The sequence below is a fragment of the Coregonus clupeaformis genome, unplaced genomic scaffold (genome assembly GCF_020615455.1).
Source record: "Coregonus clupeaformis isolate EN_2021a unplaced genomic scaffold, ASM2061545v1 scaf0068, whole genome shotgun sequence".
Classification (NCBI taxonomy): Eukaryota; Metazoa; Chordata; class Actinopteri; order Salmoniformes; family Salmonidae; genus Coregonus; species Coregonus clupeaformis.
The window spans coordinates 720060-742748 of record NW_025533523.1 but is presented as its reverse complement, the minus strand read 5'-3'; the positions used below and the strand labels follow the sequence as shown (position 1 = coordinate 742748).

The following is a 22689-nucleotide window of genomic DNA, read 5'->3' as shown; positions in this document are numbered from 1 at the left end:
TGTTTGGACTTCTATAGAAAACCTCTGTCTATTTATGACCAACTTTTTGCAAGTACTACTCAAACAATAAATCCGTTATAAAACCTGCATTAAAATAACCAGTAGCCAGGGAATTTATCATGTTGTGGCGTTGTTAACATGGGACTTATTTGTCAGTAAGTCTTGGTCGTTCCTATAGGCAATTATAAAAACCTTGGTTCCAACTTCTATTGACGTTCCAGGATCCAGCTCCAATGTGCTGTTCTGAATGACCTCTGTGTGCCATCCATAACAACATGTCAACAACTTCCCCAAACTCCAATAAGGGAGTGGAAGCCCGCAGAGATGGAGGGAGGTAGGGAGTGACTTCAGCAGGCCAGTGGAGGAAGCAGCCCGGTCTCTGGCGTTTACTCGCCCACTAAATCATCTTTACGCTACCCAGCACCTCTTCCTGGGGCCTGGCAGTTAAAGCCGGTGACACAATATTACTTAACATTATAAAAATTCCTGCTGGCTTAAGGCTCCATCCCTGCTGCCTCTCTGGGGAGACATAACTTCCAGGGCACAGCAAGGGAAGATTTAATACCGTGGTTTATGGGAGAGATTTTTTTCTTACTCTCTCTTGGCTTGTTCCTTGAGTTACGGCCCAAATGTATGTTTGAGAAAAAAAAAACATGGTTTATTTATTTATTTCCACACTTTTTATGGTAAGCAGCTTGTCTCATCATTTGGCTGCTCTGGGGAGGATGCTGTAATGGAATGGCGGTCTGTAATTAAAGGGCATTGGCCGGAGTGTGCAGTTTTCACGGAGGGCAGTTGTTTATGTATGACCGTGTGTTTATTAGCCTAGACGGGTCCCTCAGCCATCACCATTGGCCTCTCTGTGGGTCTGGGGTCTGATTCCCGCTGTGATTCCAGTTCAGAAACTCCAGGTCACACACTGTTGCTGGACATTAGGAATACCAACCCTGGGGATGGCTGTTTGTAGAAGTTCTGAATGTTTTCGGGATATTTCAGCATGCAGAAAAATACTTGATTTGGCTTTGTGAAAGTCTTCGTTCTTGAGACTAAGAAGCTGCTGGATCCTGTGGTGACAATCAGCATTTTGCCCACTCCTCCTCCATCTTCCCATCTTTCATCTTCATCTGCTCTCCCTCGCTCTGTACCCCCCCATCAGTCTGTCTGTTTTTGCCTGACAGGGTTTTAAAGTAGTTTGATCTTCTCAGCATGATGTGGCATGTAACAGCTGCCATCTCACTCATCCTTGTTTCTGTTTAGAGATTTAAAATATGTGACTGGTTGGGGAATATTTCACCACATTTAAATGGTTTATGTGAACTCTGATGTGAAGTTTGATAAGTATTTTTGAACGATATGTCAGCACATGCTTGAAAGAGACCCAATCCCTCCCTCCCTCCCTCTCTGTCTCTTCCCTTTTTCTCACTCCTCTCCAGGCTGACAGCGTTTGTGTTGAAATCCTTTGCTCAGTCTCGTGGGTTCATCTTCATTGACCCAGAGGAGCTGCGTGCTGCCAAGGCCTGGCTCATCAACCACCAGAGAGAGGAGGGCTCCTTCCCTGCCATGGGACGCATTCTCAACAAAGACTTGCAGGTGCGTGCGTAGGTGTGTGTGTGTGTCTGTATTGTGTAACAGGAGACTGGTCTGGTGGTGATGCCTGACATGGTGACCCAGAACCATAGACAGAGTGGAGGGATGTACACGGACCAGATGTGTGTGTGTCCATAGGCACCATTAACCAGTGTTATTCTCCATGTAAAGGGAGGAATCCATGGAAAGATCTCGTTGACGGCGTACGTGGTTGCAGCCCTACTGGAGACAGGAATATCTACAGAGGTAAGAGGATCAGTGGGGGGGACAGTATTCCTCAAGGGGTGAATCCTAACCTGACATTTATATGTGGATGTAAATCGGACTTTCAGTGAATATTTCAGGCTCAGACCTAATAACAGGCTGTGTGTGTGTGTGTCAGAGAAGGCTAGTGGGAGGAGCTATAGGAGGACAGGCTCATTGTAATGGCTGGAATGGAATAAATGGAACGGAGTAAAACATGTGGGTTTCTATATGTTTGATGTGGTTGATACTATTCCTTTCCAGCCAATACAATGAGCCCGTCCTTCTATAGCTCCTCCCACCAGCTTCCTCTGGTGTGTGTGTGTGTATGCGTGCGCGTGCGTAACTGTGTGTTTGCCGGTACATTCCCATCAGCACGAAAGATAGAAGTTCTGGCACGGCGCCCCCTCATATTTGTTATGCTCCAGTGGCGGTAATCTAATATCTAATCCCTGGCTGACTGCATCAAGAGATTTATGAGGAGGACATGCAGAGACAATGATGCCTGTGGAAGGTAGGACACCCCGGCCACATTCCTGTCACTGTGTACCTCGCCATGCTCTTTCCCTGGTGCTGAACCCGAGACGACGTGTTCACCGGCCTGTTAAACCCTCTGTAATGTTCTTTGAAGCAACACCTTCGGACACACTGGCAGTTGAACATTTTGTCATGGTCGCTCTTGTAAAAAGAGATCTTTAGCTATTGAAAGGTAGCAGTGTCCTTTATTTTAAGTGCGGTAGGTCCTTTATCTGCCAAATACATTGTTGCAGAAGAATGTTGCTGTTTATGTGGACAGGGAGTGAGTCCATGTAATGTTTATGCTTCTCCTACAGTGAGTGTGTTGCCAATACCAATGTTAAACCCCAGATTGTTATTGTGTCAGCTCTCAATTCATTCATGCACAGTATTTCTTCACTCTGGCTCCCTTCCATCCATCTCCCTCCCCCTTCACCAAACCCCCCTCTTCTCTTCCAGTCTTCCTATCCTTCCCTATCTATCCTGAAGGGCTCTCCAGAGAATCAGGCCGCTAAAACTGATACCAACTATAAAAGGATACTTGACATCAAAGCAAAACTCCTTCCTCCTTACAAATTCAGTTAATTAAAAGATGACTAGACGGACTAAAGTGAGTGGCTGTTGAAGTCTCTTCTGAGTGCGCTCAGGAAAAGGGCACATCTGGAAAAGATGAAAGTGCTCCTACCTTTAATGGCTAAGATCATGTTTATTTGCCTTTTGATAAGCAGCACATCTGAGTTGGGGAGTATGAGTTGGAACAGTACAGATCTTGAAGATTCAGCAAAGATCAAATATGCCTGACTTAAGCGAAAGATGAATACGGATGGAGGGAAGGTGTTGTGGAGAGAGGTGTATCCATTACTCTTACCAAGGTTTGGTCTGTGTGCGCACACATGTGCGACATGTGTTAGCACACGTGTGTGTGTGTGTATATAATTGTGTGTACTCTTCCCCAGGAGGAGAAGATTGCTGTGGCCAAGGCAATGGGATTCCTGGAGAGTAACACATACTCAGCTGATGACCCGTACACCACAGCCCTGTCTTCCTACGCCCTGGCCCTGTTACGAAGCCCCTACGCTTCCCTCGCCCTCCGACGCCTCAACCACATGGCCATCACACAAGGTACTCAGCTGTAAGGAACTGATCTCATATCAGTTTGTTTGCCTACCAATTCATATTAAACACTAAACTGACATGACAGCTCCACTGTTCTTTCTCACACTGTTTCTTACACTTTTCTCTCTCTCCATTTCCTTCTTTCTCTTTCTTCTCTCTTTCAATCAGACGGCTTCACCCACTGGAGTCTGACAGGCAGCACGGTGACAGATGAGGACACCTTCATGGGCTTTAGTGACGGTCTTTCTCAGTCAGGTAGACTGTCTCGCCTGCTGTGGCCAAAGCAAGACTATCCTCTATGACTCATTATGAATTTTAGTATTAGTGTGAGTGTCTGGTGGCTGTCTAGTGTTTTGCATGCTAATAGTCTCCTCCGTGTCCCAGTGGTGTCAGCGGAGGTGGAGATGACAGCATACGGCCTGCTGACCTACACCCTATTGGGTGACGTGGCCTCCGCCCTGCCTGTGGTCAAGTGGCTCTCCCAGCAGAGGAACGCCCTCGGGGGTTTCTCCTCCACACAGGTACCCCTCACAAGCCTCTCCGCCTCTTTGTCCAAAGCATTCTCCAAAATGTGGTTGTATTTTTCCTTTATTTTACCAGGTTACCCTCACTGACATTTCAATTATCTTTTAGAAGAGAGAACTAGCTCACCAAAGTATATCTGAAACAACTGGTAACTAACTGGTTATTTATATGGGGGATACAATCTTCCCAGCTCTGCAGATTTTGCTGTGAAGAGATAGAATCATTAGATCATTTGTTTTGGTTCTGTCCATTTGTAGCTTGTTTTTGGACACAGGTCCAGGAATGGCTAAAGGATTGCAATATTTACCTGGAACTAACCTTGCAGATAGCATTACTGGGTGATCTGAAAAGTCATAGTCAATCAATCAATAATATAATAATACTTTTAGCAAAAATGTTTATTTTTAATTCACAATCTGTAGAAGCAATGAGAATAGAAAGGTTCAGAACTTTTGTAAAACATCACAGTATGGTTGAAATATATATGGCAAATAGAAATCCTATATGGATGGTGTTAAGAGATAGATGGGAGGTATTGAATAGAGTTGAAGGATGGGACTAATAACAAATAACAACAAATAATAACAAAGATAGCTAATAATGTAAGCATACTGTGTCCATAATAAGTATATAGGTTGTATGTTGGGAGCTTTTGGGAAAGAGCACAGTTAGAAAGATATGGCATTTAGAAGCAAACCGGATGGACATCATGAAAATGATCGGAGAGGTTGAGAGTAGAAGAAGTTCAGGAGCAAAAAAATAAATATATATAGATATAGAATTATTGTAAAATTAACTCTGTCCATAAGGTGTAGATAGTAAGTATAGACCGGAAGTAGAGGCCTGGGCGTTGTTGTTCACTAATTTACTCCAAGTAGGGAAAGGATGGTGGGGTTGAAAAGTAATAAAGGGGAATATATATATAAAAAAATTAAAAAACATGGGGGATTGGAAGTGATGCAGACAATTACATTGATAGAAGATACAATCTATCTGCAATATTAAGCTGATCCATCCCCCCCCAAAAAAAAAAAAATAAAAAAAAATACTAACTGGTCATCTGCTCAGTCTGTGTCCATAGCCTCCTTCTAATAACTGTCTGTCTATCCTCTTTCCTAGGACACGTGTGTAGCTCTTCAGGCGTTGTCTGAGTACGCCATCCTGTCATACGTGGGAGGAGTCAACCTGACCATCTCTCTGGCCTCTACCAACCTGGACTTCCAGGAGAGCTTTGAACTGCACCGCGACAACCAAAAGATCCTGCAGAGCGCCTCGGTAAAGAGTAGGGTCATGTTGCTCTTAGACTCCCATAATGGTTAAGGTTTGGATTGGAGGAAGGTAATCTGATCCTAGATCTGTGCCTAAGGGCATCTTCTTTCTGAGGTAAACACTCTTGCTCAGGTAGTTAAGGGACCCCTACTTGACCAGAATACACACTACACACATAAACTAAAGTTACACAATTGTCCATTTTCAATTATGAAAGGTATCTTACATAACATCCACAAAGTCAATGCAGTTGAGGATAACAAGGAGACTTTATCTAAGCAATGGAATGTGTTTCCCAGTGAATGAACCAGTGAGTGTGTTCAGGCTGTGCGTCGACATTTCCTTCTCCTCCCCACAGTGAGGGAGTAGCTCAGGTAAGGGCTTGAACTTCTGTTCCCTCTGCCAGGCATGTAATTATCTGCCCTAATCAGCTGTGTCAGTTTAATTGGGGGTAATTTAGCTGTGCTGGTTAGTGGCTAGGCTATTTGACTGCTGCTGCTTAGATCTACAGCATTCAAATAAAATAAAATTTTATTTGTCACATGCGCCGAATACAACAGGTGTAGAGCTTACTGTGAAATATTTACTTACAAGCCCTTAACCAACAATGCAGTTAAGAAAATAGAGTTAAGAAAATATTTACTAAATAAACTCAAGTTTTAAAAAACGGAAGCAAACGAAATGGGGATAAAAATACCTGAATTTGTCCAATAGAAACTTGTTTGCAACTGTTGGACTAATGTTCTCACCCTAGATAATCTAGATGCAGGCAAGAGTGTGCAAGGCGGTATTGAATGTGTCACTGTCTGTCCATGTGTCACTGTCTTCTCTCGACCTGTGTGCACCTACGTTGTAAACATAAATTCATAGGCTAGGTTGTAGAAACCTCATGATGGGTATAGGGAAAATTCGAATATCATGTAGTAGCCTAAACCTATCGATGTTACATTGAACTGGGTGAATGGAATATGAATGACAGTCATCAAATATGCTGTAATAGAAATAAGGCCATGTTCCTGAAAGAGTCCTCCCTCATCATAAACGGCACTGACTGCCACTGTGCTAAGTACAGGGGGTACTGGTACCGAGTCAATGTGCGGGGGTACAGGTTAGTCAAGGTCATTTGTACATGTAGGTAGGGGTAAAGTGACTATGCATAGATAATAAACAGTGAGTAGCAACAGTGTAAAATGTAAATAGTCCGGGTGGCCATTTGATTAATTGTTCAGCAGTCTTATGGCTTGGGGGTAGAAGCTGTTAAGGAGCCTTTTGGACGTAGACTTGGCGCTCCGGTATTGCTTGCCATGCGGTAGAAGAGAGAACAGTCTATGACTTGGGTGACTGGAGTCTTTGACAATTTTTTGGGCCTTCCTCTGACAACGCCTAGTATATAGGTCCTGGATGGCAGGAAGCTTGGTCCCAGTGATGTACTGGGCCGTACGCACTACCCTCTGTAGTGCCTTACGGTCGGATGCCGAGCAGTTGCCATACCAGGCGGTGATGCAACCGGTCAGGATGCTCTCGATGGTGCAGCTGTATAACTTTTTAAGGATCTGGGGACCCATGCCAAATCTTTTCAGTCTCCTGAGGGGGAAAAGGCATTGTCGTGCCCTCTTCACGACTTTCTTGGTGTGTATGGACCATGATAGTTTGTTGGTGATTTGGACACCAAGGAACTTGAAACTCTCAACCCGCTCCACTACAGCCCCGTCGATGTGAATGGGGGCGTATTCGGCCCTCCCACCACACTGCCAGGTCTCTGATCTCCTCCCTATAAGCTGTCTCATCATTGTCGGTGATCAGGCCTACGACCGTTGTGTCGTCAGCAAACTTAATGATGGTGTTGGAGTCGTGCTTGGCCATGCAGTCAAGATGTGTTGTTGCCTTACCCCCTGGGGGCGGCCCGTCAGGAAGTCCAGGATCCAGTTGCAGAGGGAGGTGATTAGTCCTAGGGTCCTAAGCTTAGTGATGAGCTTTGTGGACACTATGTTGTTGAACGCTGAGCTGTAGTCAATGAACAGCATTCTCACATAGGTGTTCCTTTTGTCCAGGTGGGAAAGGGCAGTGTGGAGGGCGATAGAGATTGTGTCATCTGTGGATCTGTTGTGGCGGTATGCGAATTGGAATGGGTCAAGGGTTTCCAGGATGATAGTGTTGATGTGACCCATGACCAGCCTTTCAAAGCACTTCATGGCTACCGACGTGAGTGCTACTTTACCTTCACTTTCTTGGGCACAGGGACTATGGTGGTCTGCTTGAAACATGTAGGTATTACAGACTCGGTCAGGGAGAGGTTGAAAATGTCAGTGAAGACACTTGCCAGTTGGTCCGTGCATGCTCAGAGTACACGTCCTGGTAATCCGTCTGGCCCCGCAGCCTTGTGAATGTTGACCTGTTTAAAGGTCTTGCTCACATCGGCTACGGAGAGTGTGATCACACAGTCGTCCGGAACAGCTGGTGCTCTCATGCATGCTTCAGTGTTGCTTGCCTCGAAGCGAGCATAAAAGGCATTCAGCCCATCAGGTAGGCTTGCGTCACTGGGCAGCTTGTGGCTGGGTTTCCTTTTGTAGTCCGTAATAGTTTGCAAGCCCTGACACATCTGACGAGCGTCAGAGCTGGTGTAGTAGGATTCAATCTTAGTCCTGTATTGACGATTTGCCTGTTTATGGTTTGTCTCTCTAACCCACTCTCTCTCACCCCACTCCCACCCCTTCTCTCTCTCAACCCCAATCTCCCTTTCTTCCTCTCTCTCTCTCTCGCTCTGTCTCTCTCTCCCTTCCCTCCTCTCTCTGCAGATTCCCAGTATTCCCACAGGGCTGTTTGTCAGTGCTAAAGGCGAGGGCTGCTGTCTCATGCAGGTACGTTACTCCCCCTTCTATAATTTTATCCTTCACTCACACTGTGAATCCTCCAGAGGGGAAAAGCCAGTGCATTCCCATGACTCATTGCTCTAATGCCCAAATTCCTGTCTGTAAATCGGAATGATCTGGTAAAACGTAGGGAATTATTCAGCAGGGACTGTTCGTTCCTCAATTACACTGGATAAGATGCTGTTTTCCCTGTACCTTGTCACTAAAACAGAAGGCTATTTGAGGCCAGGGTGCATAAACAACTACTGGGGGGAGTTTCCTTGTTCAGCTTCCTGCTCTAGATAGAACACAGCGTTCCTCCTCTCCTCACTTCGCCTCTCCTGCATGTTTAGAGGAGCCTGTCAACCTTAACCCTCTTCACATGACAGGTGATCATTATACTGGTCTCAAATGGGTTCTGTGATCCTTCAGATAACTGACTAACAGTTATTGGATCCTTTGAAAAAGGACAGAAAGCTTATAAGCGTAATGCTGCAGTGTAATACGTGCAGCAGGTAGCCTAGCGGTTAGAGCGTTAGGCCAGTAACCGAAAGGTCGCTAATTCGAATCCCTGAGCCGACAAGGTGAAAAATCTGTTGATGTGCCCTTGAGCAAGGCACTTAATTGCTCCAGGATAATGATAATGGCAGGCCCTGGCCGTGACCCCACTCTCCAAGGGTGTCTCAGGGAGAGTTGGGATATGCAAAAAAAACATATTTCCAATTCACACATGCATATTAATACACGTGTAAAACAGGACAGATATAAGCACCCAGCAAATGATGATTATTACATATATAGACTGAGTATACCAAACATTAGGAACACTTTCCTAATATTGAGTTCCAGTGAAGGGAAATCTTAACGCTACAGCATACAATGACATTCTAGATGATTCTGTTCTTCCAACTTTGTGGCAACAAAGGCCCTTTCTGTTTCAGCATGACAATGCCCCCGTGCACGACTCCTGTAGCTCAGTTGGTAGAGCATGGCGCTTGCAACACCAGGGTTGTGGGTTCGTTTCCCACGGGGGGCCAGTATGAAAAATGTATGCACTCACTAACTGTAAGTCGCTCTGGATAAGAGCATCTGCTAAATGACTAAAATGTAAAATGTGCACAAAGCGAGGTCCATACAGAAATGGTTTGTCGAGATCGGTGTGGAAGAACTTGACTGGCCTGCACAGAGCCCTGACTTCAACCCCATTGAACACCTTTGGGATTAATTGGAACGCCGACTGCGAGCCAGGCCTAACCGCCCAACATCAGTGCTCGACCTCACTAATGCTCTTGTGGCTGAATGGAAGCAAGTCCCCGCAGCAATGTTCCAACATCTAGTGGAAAGCCTTCACAGAAGAGTGGAGGCTGTTATAGCCGCAAAGGGGGGACCAACTCCATTCGATGAGCAGGTGTCCACATACTTTTGGTCATGTAGTGTACTACCTTACCCTGTTCAAAGGCACTTAAATATTTTGTCTTGACATTCATTCTCTGAATGGCACATGCACACAAACCATGAGAGGAACCAGCTTCTGAGGGGTGGCCAGTCCTCTTCTAGCTGTGCCGGTGGAGATTATAAGAGTACACTGCCATTAAGTCTAGATCGTTCTTCAAGATGTTAAAACGTTCATAGATGACCAGCAGGGTAAAATAATAATCACAGTGGTTATAGAGGGTGCAGCAGGTCAGCACCTCAGGAGTAAATGTCAGTTGGCTTTTAATAGCCGAGCATTGAGAGTGAGAGTGAGAGTGAGAGAGAGAGAAATTTAGACTCTGCATGCAGAATTCTGCAAAAATATCCTCAGTGTACAACAAAAAACACCAAATAATGCATGCAGAGCAGAATTAGGCCGATATCCGCTAATTATCAAAATCCAGAAAAGAGCTGTTAAATTCTATAACCACTTAAAAGGAAGCGATTCCCAAACCTTCCATAACAAAGCCATCACCTACAGAGAGATTAACTTGGAGAAGAGTCCCCTAAGCAAGCTGGTCCTGGGGCTCTGTTCACAAACACAAACAGACCCCACAGAGCCCCAGGACAACAACAACAACACAATTAGACCCAACCAAATCATGAGAAAACAAAAAGAGAATTGCTTGACATAGAGCAAACTAGAATGCTATTTGGCTCTAAACAGAGAGTACACAGTGGCAGACCCAAATTTAAGGAAAGCTTTGACTATGTACAGACTCAGTGAGCATAGCCTTGCTATTGAGAAAGGCCGCCGTAGGCAGACCTGGCTCTCAAGAGAAGACAGGCTATGTGCACACTGCCCACAAAATGAGGTGGAAACTGAGCTGCACTTCCTAACCTCCTGCTAAATGTATGACCATATTAGAGACACATATTTCCCTCAGATTACAGAGATCCAGAAAGAATTTGAAAACAAACCCAATTTTGATAAACTCCCATATCTACTGGGTGAAAAAACACAGTGTGCCATCACAGCAGCAAGATTTGTGACCTGTTGCCACAAGAAAAGGGCAACCAGAGAAGAACAAACACCATTGTAAATATAACCCATATTTATGTTTATTTATTTTCCCATTTGTACATTAACTATTTGCACATTGTTACAACACTGTATATATATATATATATATATATATATATAATATGACATTTGAAATGTCTTTATTCTTTTGGAACTTCTGAGTGTAATGTTTACTGTTAATATTTATTGTTTATTTCACTTTTGTTTACTATCTACTTCCGGCTTTGGCAATGTTAACATTTGTTTCCCATGCCAATAAAGCCCATAAATTGAAATTGAATTGAAATTGAGTCGAAACAGCAGGTCCGGGATAAGGTAGCAGGTCTGGTGAACAGGTCAGGGTTCCATAGCCGCAGGCAGAACAGCAGAAACTGGATCAGCAGCACGACCAGGTGGACTGGGGGCGGGGACAGACAGGAGTCGTCAGGCCAGGTAGTCCTGAGGCATGGTCCTAGGGCTCAGGTCCTCTGGGAGGGGAGAGAGGGAGAAATGGGAGAATTAGAGTGATCAGCCTATCTCTGTCCCCCTTCCACTCCACACATTCCTCTCTCCCTCTATACACACACCACTTTTCCTGCTTTAAAACCTCTATCCCTCCATCCACACCTCTCTACCTCCCTCAGCACATCCCTCTCTCCGGTCTGCCAGTGCCTGAGGCCTGGAACACCTGGGCTGTAATGAGATGACAAGATAGGCATGATTAAAGAGAGAGCGTGCGTGCGCAAAACATGCGTACATACGTGCAGAAGTGCACGCTTGCATGTGTCTGTGTGTATGCTAATGTACGTGCAGGAGCACGTGCGCGCGTGTGTGTACTAGCTTCCACACTCAATGGGTTTGCTCTGCAACACAGGTTCTCTGCACTTTCTACTACATCCGGAATACATTCTGTCTCTCCAAGCTCTGCTTGTGTTCTCGCCTCAGATTGATGTATCCTACAACGTGCCTGACCCCGTGGCCAAACCAGCCTTCCAGCTCAAGGTGGACCTGAAGGAGCCCAGGCAGGAGCGTCACCCGCCAGCCCCGCCCTCCCCCCGCCACGCCAGCCCTCGCTCGCGTTCCCGTGCCGACAACCGCTCCGAGCTGAGCCGCAAACGCCGGGCTGCCACTGACGATGAAGACCCCGCAGCCCACCAAGACAACCTAGACTACCGCATCACCCTGGAAGCCTGCGCCAGGTACGCCTTTTAGCCTAGCATTGAGCCTAGTAGTTTCCCTAGTTCTGCTAGCATCTAGCCTGGTAGTTGGCCTAGTTCTACTAGCATTTAGCCTGATAGTTGGCCTAGTTCTGCTAGCATTTAGCCTGATAGTTGGCCTAGTTCTGCTAGCATGTAGTTTATCATCTAACTCTGTTTCTCTCTCTTCAGGTGGCTCCACACAGGTTCTTCCAACATGGCTGTCTTGGAGGTCCCTCTGCTGTCAGGTTTCCGTGCCGATGTGGAAAGTTTGGAGAGGGTAGGACATGAACATACACACACATTACAATGTCGTACAGACAGACGGCAGGTAGCCTAGCGGTTAGAGCGTTGGGCCAGTAACCGAAAGGTCACTGGTTCGAATATCGACAATCTGAATCTGTCTATGTGCCCTTGAGCAAGGTACTTAACACTAATTTGCTCCGGGGTGCCATACTACTATGGCTGGCCCTGTAAAACCACACATTTCACTGTGTATGTGACAATAAAACAAAACAACCCTCCCCCACCAAAAAAGACAGACACGGCTCACATTTGAAGGCCATTTCAGAGGTGGGGCGTGGAATTGATCAGTCCCCTTCTGTTTTCTGCTCAGTCCCCTGTGCTGCTCGTGCTTCTTCCCCTGTCTCAGAGAGGTGTTTGTGGATGTGTCTTTATTAATGGAGGAAGACGTTGAGTAGCTCTGCCATTGTGCTGGTACTCTTGGCAGACATAGACAAAACATTTGCGCCACAGTACTGAGTACTCTGCTCTGCCTCCCTTGTAAACACAGGGGTCATGCTGAATGTTACTGGGAATCGTGTACTGTGTGTGTTTATACAGCAGTAGGGTAATTACTATTGAGAGGGTATTTTTACTGCAGTGTGTCTGGATGAGGGCCAGCTCTGGCCCAGTGATGTTACTGTGTCTCTGGGGCTCCACAGGGAGCAAGGGCAGGGGGCACAAACCCTCACAGACCCTCTCTGGGCCTATAACCCAGCTGCCAGGCCAGGGAAGGGCTGGGCCACTGGGGGTTGCCATTGTTTATCCCAACTACCCCGCTCTGAGAGCCAGAGGAGAGGGACCCAGGGACGCATGGCAGCCATCTGATGGAGGGGGGTGAGAGGTTAGTTGAGGTCACCTCCCCAGGCCCTCTTCAAACACTTTTCTCCCTCATTACTGCAGAGTTATGGGCCCCAGAATCAAACTATCCACCTTCGTAAAGACCTACCTACCTGGGGGGACAGATTCACACCCACTCACACACACACTATCTCCCTGAGACTTGAGGGAGTCGGTGCTGACCTGTGTGTTGAAGTGGCTTACAAGCTCAGTTTACAGAGCCAGCCCTGCCCACCTCCCTGCTGTACGACTGCCTGACTGCCCTGACCAGCAGCATTCCTCACTTCACGAGACGGAGCCTCGCTTATGCAGTCATGTCTTGTTGTTTTCATAGATGTTACTTGGAATCCTTACACCACATACTTTGGCTTACGCCTCTATTTCTCTTTTTATCCATATAATGAGCTGAGCTGAATGGAGCAAAATGCCTTTCACGCTACGCTACGCTACCTATTTTTATGTTACTTTAAGTGCTAAGAGAAAGTGAATGGAATACATTTAAAGTTGTTACTATAATTATAGTTATTGTCAAGGGAGAAAACAACACAGCCTTCTCTCTCTCTCTCTCTCTATCTGTGTCCCAGTGGCGCCAGCTACGGCTGAGCACCTCATAAACATCATCTGTCCGTAGGACTGCCACCTTTTAGAGAGCCCTGTGGGAGGAATTAACCCTCGCCCCAACACCCACCGCCTTAGGCAGTAAACAGCAACTCCCTCATAGACAGTCGACACTGGTACTGTTATTGGAAGCTGGCTCCCTCCCTTTGGCTTGTAAACAGGCTTGACCTACCTACAACTGGACTGAAAGGTCACCAGAATACTCACTGGCCATCAGTGAGACAACAGAAAAGCTTAGCATTGAGCCAGACTCTGGGTTCTGTCCCTGGTTCTGTACTATAATTCGATACTTGTATAAGGGTGTTTGTTGAAAGAGGTATTTTACCTAATGACCTAATGTTTGGTTGAGAAGTTCAGAATATGTAGTGACCATCCATCCCCCTTTTCCTATCATAAAGCTGCTGCTGGACAAGAGGGTTGGTCTGAAGAGGTACGAAGTGGATGGAAGGAAGGTCCTCTTCTACTTTGATGAGGTGAGTTAGCCATACTGGTATATCACCATTGTAATCTGGTGTACTGTACTGTGATCAGATCTAACTGTTTTACATGTTTGCCCTGTCTCTGTGCTTGTCCCACAACGCAGATCTCCAGTCAGTGTATGACGTGTGTGGCCTTCCAGGCTGTCAGGGAGTACATCATGGGCAAGACAGCGCCTGTTCCGGTCAAGGTGTACGACTACTACGAACCAGGTGTGCCTCGGATAGGATGAATATTTTTAACAGCCCCTCACTTTGCGAGCAGGAAAACCCTCCTCTCTCTTCACAATGATTTACTGACAGCCTTCTCTCGGAGGAAATTGGAATTCTCTGGTCTGTGGTTTAAAATACAAGTACAGAGTTGTTTTGTGGAGAGGCGTGTCCACTACTCCTACAAAGCTGTGTGTTTCTGTCTCTCTCTCTCTCTATACAGCATTTCAGGCCACTCGCTTTTACAATGTGAGCGAGAGCAGTCCCCTGGCCCGCGAGCTGTGTGACGGCACCACGTGCAACGAGGTGGAGAGCTCAACCAACCAGTGGATAGGTAAGAGTTACAGCACTCTACTGTATGTCCATAACGGAACTACCACATTATAGTTGTGTTAGTGCCCATTAAGCCCAGCTAATGAAACAGTGAGAGAGAGCGCGAAGGTGTGACTTATGTCTGACGGGGCTCCTCTGTAAACCTCCATTTCCTGTCCCTTTACTTTCTAAGAGTGTGTGTGTCGTGCCTAAACTGTTATTGGCACGGGCCGATGTTGGGAAGGGAAGAAACAGAAAAGCAGGCCCACACAGGAATGTCCACTGTCCTGGTTGTCATCGTTTCAGCGACACATACACACACTCTCATTAGCGGGGATTGATGTTGCTACAACAAATGGCAAAGTTTGGCCCTGTCACCGTGGTGACGGGTGGATGACCCTGTTTGTGTTGATGCTGTGTTTTGCCGGCCTGGCTGAGAGAGAAAGGCTGAGGGGCTGGGACCCCTGTGCAGCTGGAACCAAGGCCATGCCCAGACCCTGGGGAACAGCTCAAATCAACACACACATCCTCTTACACACACTTCCTTTTTCTCTCTCTCTCCTGACACTTTCCCTCCTATGAAAATTGTAATCTCTTTATTTGCCTGACCCATGGTTGGAATATTTTTTGGTCCTGTGCATTTTACTATAAACTAACATTATGATGGTTGAATTCCACAGCTAAAGTCACACAATGTTGATACACATTGTTAGAAAAAAGTAAAAGATCCCCAAAGTTGAAAAAATATATAATTTCTCCTATCCTTTGTTTTTTCTTTGACCCAGGTTTTGTCCAGGGGAACCAATGTAACAACGTGTTTGGCTGTCTGGAGGAGGAGCAGTTTGAGCGTTGCACCTGCTACAGGGACTGTGGCTACGACGGAGAGCTGGTGTGTGGCTCAGACGGACATCTCTACCAGAACCAGTGCCAGATGGAGGTCTTCGCCTGCCGCAACGGGACCCGCATAGAACAAGTGCCCATGTCCCAGTGTCCTCAGAGTAAGACTACTCTACCAGGAATGGGCTCCATTCCATTTGAAATTCAGTTCATGAAAAATCCTCAATGACCGTAATGGACAATTAATCAATTCATGAGTTTGATGTCAATTCATCCTCTGAATGGATTGAAATAAAAGCTGCTACAGCTGTGGCACCACACCCACTGACTGCTCTTAACACTAGCATGCCAGGCTCTGTACCCCTCCCAGTGGCTCTGCCAGCCAGGCCCACATATGGCTCTGATTTATCGGTCAGCTGCCACACATTGAAGAGCTAAAAACACGATCTAGTTCATAGTCAAACATTACATCCACCGAAAATATGTCTCCAAAATATTTTGATTATGAGAAACACCCTTTGAAGAATTGAAGAGAGGATGTGCTGGGAAGAGGGTGCAGGGTAGCCCAACATGCACGTGCACATACTCTCTTTCTCACACACACACACATACATACACATGTGCACGCACACAAACAAGTAGGAGAAGAAAGAGTGAGGTGTGGCTGTGGTAACAGCTGTTCAGGTGCAGGCTGACTGCTGGATGAAGTTTGTGAGGAGAGCTTCTCTCCCCCCTCTCTTCCCAGCGCTACTACAGTGAGGGAAAAAAGTATTTGATCCCCTGCTGATTTTGTACGTTTGCCCGCTGACAAAGAAATGATCAGTCTATAATTTTAATGGTAGGTTTATTTGAACAGTGAGAGAAAGAATAACAACAAACAAATCCTGAAAAACGCATGTCAAAAATGTTATAAATTGATTTGCATTTTAATGAGGGAAATAAGTATTTGACCCCCTCTCAATCAGAAAGATTTCTGGCTCCCAGGTGTCTTTTATAAAAGGTAACGAGCTGAGATTAGGAGCACACTCTTAAAGGAAGTGCTCCTAATCTCAGTTTGTTACCTGTATAAAAGACACATGTCCACAGAAGCAATCAATCAATCAGATTCCAAACTCTCCACCATGGCCAAGACCAAAGAGCTCTCCAATGATGTCAGGGACAAGATTGTAGACCTACACAAGGATGGAATGGGCTACAAGACCATTGCCAAGCAGCTTGGTGAGAAGGTGACAACAGTTGGTGCGATTATTCGCAAATGGAAGAAACACAAAATAACTGTCAGTCTCCCTCGGCCTAGGGCTCCATGCAAGATCTCAAATCAAATTTTATTGGCCACATGCGCCGAATACAACAGGTGCAGACATTACAGTGAAATACTTACAGCCATTAACCAACAGTGCATTTATTTTTTATAAAAAAGTAGAATAAAACAAAAAAGTGTTGAGAAAAAAAGAGCAGAAGTAAAATAAAATAACAGTAGGGAGGCTATATATACAGGGGGGTACCGGTGCAGAGTCAATGTGCGGGGGCACCGGCTAGTTGAGGTAGTTGAAGTAATATGTACATGTGGGTAGAGTTAAAGTGACTATGCATAAATAATTAACAGAGTAGCAGCAACTCACCTCGTGGAGTTGCAATGATCATGAGAACGGTGAGGAATCAGCCCAGAACTACACGGGAGGATCTTGTCAATGATCAAGGCAGCTGGGACCATAGTCACCAAGAAACAATTGGGAACACACTATGCCGTGAAGGACTGAAATCCTGCAGCGCCCGCAAGGTCCCCCTGCTCAAGAAAGCACATACAGGGCCGTCTGAAGTTTGCCAATGAACATCTGAATGATTCAGACGAGAACTGGGTGAAAGTGTTGTGGTCAGATGAGACCAAAATTGAGCTTTTTGGCATCAACTCAACTCGCCGTGTTTGGAGGAGGAGGAATGCTGCCTATGACCCCAAGAACACCATCCCCACCGTCAAACATGGAGGTGGAAACATTATGCTTTGGGGGTGTTTTTCTGCTAAGGGGACAGGACAACTTCACTGCATCAAAGGGACGATGGACGGGGCCATGTACCATCAAATCTTGGGTGAGAACCTCCTTCCCTCAGCCAGGGCATTGAAAATGGGTTGTAGATGGGTATTGCAGCATGACAATGATCCAAAACACACGGCCAAGGCGACAAAGGAGCGGCTCAAGAAGAAGCACATTAAGGTCCTGGAGTGGCCTAGCCCATTTCCAGACCTTAATCCCATAGAAAATCTGTGGAGGGTGCTGAAGGTTCGAGTTGCCAAACGTCAGCCTCGAAACCTTAATGACTTGGAGAAGATCTGCAAAGAGGAGTGGGACAAAATCCCTCCTGAGATGTGTGCAAACCTGGTGGCCAACTACAAGAAACTTCTGACCTCTGTGATTGCCAACAAGGGTGTTGCCACCAAGTACTAAGTCATGTTTTGCAGAGGGGTCAAATACTTATTTCCCTCATTAAAATGAAAATCAATTGATAACATTTTTGACGTGTTTTTCTGGATTTTTGTTGTTGTTATTCTGTCTCTCACTGTTCAAATAAACCTACCATTAAAATTAGTGGGCAAACGTACAAAATCAGCAGGGGATCAAATACTTTTTTCCCTCACTGTATATTACAGGGAACCCCAAATGACAGAGTGTTTTTGTCCAGGCCTTTGAAGAAAACCCTGTCACATTCCTTTCCGACGCACAAACCAACAACAAAGGAGCCTTCTTGTTGTGGATTGGGAAAAAGCACATACCAAAACCTGTGTGGGAAAACTAGGCTGCCTGCGCCAAGTTTACAGTAGATTATCAAAAGGACTGGATCCTTGTTTACACCTTCCTCTCATTGTTTGTTTGTGTATGGCTGGTTTGGAAATAAGCACCCACATTGGAAATACGGGAAAATATATCATGCTTTTACCGTAACCATACAGTACAATATGTGGTCTGTGTAACATTGGCTTGTTGTCATTGTGTTGTCTTTGCTCACACAGTGGAATCCACCACGGAGGACGGAGAGAACGCAACAGGCGAGGAACCTGAGCGAACTCCTGTGCCTGTACACACAGGTAAATACAGTGCATGGGAAAACACATCTCTTCCCCTCTCTACCCTCACTCCAACCCCTATCTTCCCATCTCTCATTGGATGCCAGCTGTTCCCAGCTGCAGTAGTGTGTGTGTGAGAGTGCCAGCCAAAGGCAAGGGCTGGAGAGTTCAGGTGTATCACCTCTGAGTGAAGCTGGCATTGACGTGCAGGCATGTGAGGAGGTTCATGCACTGTGTATCAAAGAACCCTGCTCTGCGCCGTTCCCACTCTGAGACACTGTATACAAGCCTGACAGATGAAGACCAGACCTCTAGTGCCAAATGTAAATACATCCATGGATCTGTATTATACACATTCAACCCTCTGAGAACATCCACATACAAAATCAAATCAAATTGTATTTGTCACATGCGACGAATACAACAGGTGTAGACCTTACAGTGAAATACTTATTTATAAGCCCTTAACCAACAAAAATAAGTGTTAAGTAAAAAATAAGGGGTGGGGGGGGGGACAATGCAAATAGTCCGGGTAGCCATTTGATTAGCTGTTCAGGAGTCGTATGGCTTGGGGTTAGAAGCTGTTAAGAAGCCTTTTGGACCTAGACTTGGCGCTCCGGTACCGCTTGCCGTTCGGTAGCAGAGAGAACAGTCTATGACTAGGGTGGCTGGAGTCTGACTGCCTCCAATAGTTTGCAATAACCTATACCCACTGTAAGGTCCATCACCATGCATCGGCCTCTTCTTGCTTGTCTGGATATATGCAAATAAGTATAAAGAGTTTGATCAGTGTTGTAGATGAGTTAGCGGTGTAGATGAAAGAGTTCCTGTCCTCCAGGTCTGATCATTCTGTCTGCCTGCAGTGTGCTGGGGGCTGCTGGGACTTTTCCCGGCCGTCTGCAGTAGAGGAGAGGAGAAGGGGGAGTAGAGCACTGACTCCTCAGCGGATCACGTCTACAGGCTACTCTCACATTCTGATAAACAGGAGGATAGGCTTTCCTTAGGGGGGATAGTTTTGCTTGAAGAGGATATGTGTTGCTCCACCACAGGGTTCACTTATGTTATGCTTAAATAACTTGTTACAGAACTCCAGGTAAGTTGTATCACTCTTTATGTTGGTTTGTAGCAGGAGTCGTGGGCTGTGGTAGAGTAGACTCACATCCATGCGTGTGTATTTACGCGCGTGTGTTTGATGTGGCCTATGCCTGCGCTGACTTGTTCCCAGCCTGCAGCTGTAATGGAGTTCCACAAAGGTCAAAGGTCTCCTCAGTACAAAGACTGATGCTTCACAGTGGAAAAGACCTCACCCCAGGAATGCCATTAAAACTCGACTGCGGTACACACATAGAGAAAACATGTATCATACCAGATTATACACTCAACGAACAGCTGTGTAATTCTGAGCTAATAAATGTTGTTGAGCTGAGCTCCACTGAGAGTTTGGTTAGGTAGATTGTGATGGATGTGATTTTGTGTGCCAAGAATCTGACAGCATTCTCAACAGCTTTAGTAAAACATTGAGGCTTTTGAATCAGTTTCTCTGTAGACATGTCCCTTAGTGGTGAAACGGCATCAGAGCTGAGGGCATGATTAATTCAACAAAACACACTGATGAAAATAAATGGAGTGTAGTGTGTGTATTCATCTGCAATGAATGATTTCCAAAAGGAGCAGTGTGCATGCAGTGCTTAACATTAAAAAGGACATAGTGACCCCTACTGGCAACCTTGTACAATTAACTATTTTGGTAGATACTCTGTGGAAACATACTGTTATGCCCCTTGACTTAAAACTATTTTTTTGTGAACAATTGTCTCATATCTTATTTTTAAGGATATTTCTCACCATCCCACCTGCCCTCTTCCTCTCTCTTGTCTCTGTCCCTCTCTCACTCTCTGTCCCTCTCTCTCTCTGTCCCTCTCTCACTCTCTGTCCCACTCTCTGTGTCCCTCTCTCTTGTCTCTGTCCCTCTCTCACTCTCTGTCCCTCTCTCTGTGTCCCTCTCTCTTGTCTCTGTCCCTCTCTCACTCTCTGTCCCTCTCTCTGTGTCCCTCTCTCTTGTCTCTGTCCCTCTCTCACTCTCTGTCCCTCTCTCACTCTCTGTCCCTCTCTCACTCTCTGTCCCTCTCTCTTGTCTCTGTCCCTCTCTCTTGTCTCTGTTCCTCTCTCACTCTCTGTGTCCCTCTCTCTGTGTCCCTCTCTCACTCTCTGTCCCTCTCTCACTCTCTGTCCCTCTCTCACTCTCTGTCCCTCTCTCTTGTCTCTGTCCCTCTCTCTTGTCTCTGTCCCTCTCTCACTCTCTGTGTCCCTCTCTCACTCTCTGTCCCTCTCTCTGTGTCCCTCTCTCTTGTCTCTGTCCCTCTCTCTGTGTCCCTCTCTCTTGTGCTGTAGGTGAGGAAGAGCAGGGTTCCATGGCTGAGGTGTCCTACTACTCCTATGAGTATGACCCTGAACCCTTCCCTGCCGAGGGAGAGGACCATTTGGAGCTGGAGGCAGGGGAGCAGGGGGGAGAGCAGGAGAGTCCATCAGATATCCAGTTACCCACACTGGACACAAATGACCCCCCTGAGCGATGGTACGGCTCTCTGTCTCTCTGCACAACAACACTGAGTTTGAACCACAGGAGGCTGCTGAGGGGAGAACGGCTCATAATAATGTTCGGAACGGCGCTAATGGAATGGCATCAAACACCTGGAAACCATGTTTGATACCATTCCACTGATTCCGCTCCAGTCATTACCACGAGCCCGTTCTCCCCAATTAAGGTGCCACCAACCTCCTGTGGTTTGAACCATTAACATGGTGGTAACGTGAATAGGGCTTGAAATGAACTCAACTGTGACTTTGTAACATCAAACCTGTGTCAGTCTATATCCACTGTAATAACAAAGTGTATTCAGATACCTCTACATCAAAGATATCATATCTGTACCTTTCTACCCGATTGCAATGAAGAACCTTAGAGATCTTATTCAGTGTCCTGTTCTCCTCTCCTCCACAGAAACTGCCCCTGACTGCATCACCAGCCAGATCTCCAAATTGTACATTGTTTGTGAATATGTTAGTGAGTGGAGAGAGAAGGAAGAGTGGGGACTGCAGCCTGAAAGGAAGTGATTGTGTGTGTGTGTGTGTGTGTGTGTGTGTGTGTGTGTACGTTAATGACTTAAGGACTGTGTGTCACTAAGCTAGTCCCCCTCTAGCCCGCTTTGTTTCTCTCTCTTATATCTCCAGTCTCCTATTCACCAGTAGACACCACAGCCATAGCGTCTTTGATATTCACTGTAGTGCCTTTACATTGTTTTTCTGTAATCTCTAGATTGAATAATCAAGTATTTATGTTTGTAATTACACCTGAGTTAAAACAATTGTTTTGTTGTTTTTTCTATCTGTGGTATTTATTTGTAGCTAGTGCTTTTGTTTTGTTTTATTTGTTCCAATGCCACCCCCTATTGCCTTCTTGTCCTGTCACCTACACCAGTGTCTTCATTTCATTCATCAACAATGACAAGATGTGATGCACCTATTATTCTTATTCGGAGGAAGCCTTAGGTCAAACACTGAGGTGTACAGTTGATATCTTTATATACTTATTTGGTGTTTAACCTGCTAGAGATCGAGATTGCATTTCTGCAGCCTTAAACTGGAGGATAAGAAGCTAAATTATTCTAGACATCTTTACCAAGCTACCAATATCTTCACATAAGTCCTATTTGGGTAGAGCTGTCACCTTACTGTTGAACACACAGGGATTTTATTGTACAGTACATAAGCTATTTTGTTTTGTTAAATGTTGACTCTTGATAGCATAAAACAAGAATAAAGGTTTGGAATTACTGTAAATTTACCAAATTTAAACCAGTCTAACCCCACATCCATTTCCAATACAGTTGCTTTTGAAAAAGAATAAACTTTGTATACAATCCATGTCTCTGTTTGCAGGTAACTTTACATGCTAATGTAACTCTATTCCCTATATGTATAGGCCTATATGTTACATAGGAAATGAGGAGCAGACCTGGTGGTTAAGGAGTTGTTGGTCCATTTCCTTTGCAACTGTAGTTTAGCCTGAGGAGAATTTCCTGTCATCCTGTAAGCAGTGAGCTGTGTTATTGTCAAGCGCTGTGGCCCTTCAGAATGCCCTCTGCTTTGAAGGCTGTGACTGTGACCCCTGGCATGGCTGTGTGCAGCGGGGCTAACCTGTGTGTTTGTCCCTGTTAACAACACACTCCGGTTACCTAAACAGCAGCCAGGAGAGAGTTAGAGCCTGTAAATGTTT

At 45.8% G+C, this 22689-nt stretch overlaps 1 protein-coding gene across 1 annotated transcript in view; it reads left to right on the top strand.

Annotated features, from left to right (window-relative positions):
* LOC121540346 (C3 and PZP-like alpha-2-macroglobulin domain-containing protein 8) overlaps positions 1–22333 on the top strand; it is a 61542-nt gene extending 39209 nt beyond the window's left edge. Inside the window, exons 28-43 of the mRNA XM_041849156.2 lie at positions 1434–1590; positions 1759–1833; positions 3303–3468; positions 3631–3717; positions 3847–3983; positions 5107–5262; positions 8052–8114; positions 11527–11780; positions 11970–12057; positions 13916–13990; positions 14101–14206; positions 14427–14537; positions 15301–15513; positions 18360–18434; positions 20805–20988; positions 21415–22333. Of these exons, the coding sequence (XP_041705090.1) occupies positions 1434–1590; positions 1759–1833; positions 3303–3468; positions 3631–3717; positions 3847–3983; positions 5107–5262; positions 8052–8114; positions 11527–11780; positions 11970–12057; positions 13916–13990; positions 14101–14206; positions 14427–14537; positions 15301–15513; positions 18360–18434; positions 20805–20988; position 21415 (1948 nt within the window). The 3' untranslated portion in view covers positions 21416–22333. The remainder of the gene's footprint in view (positions 1–1433; positions 1591–1758; positions 1834–3302; positions 3469–3630; positions 3718–3846; positions 3984–5106; positions 5263–8051; positions 8115–11526; positions 11781–11969; positions 12058–13915; positions 13991–14100; positions 14207–14426; positions 14538–15300; positions 15514–18359; positions 18435–20804; positions 20989–21414) is intronic.
* The last annotated feature ends 356 nt before the right edge of the window (positions 22334–22689 follow it).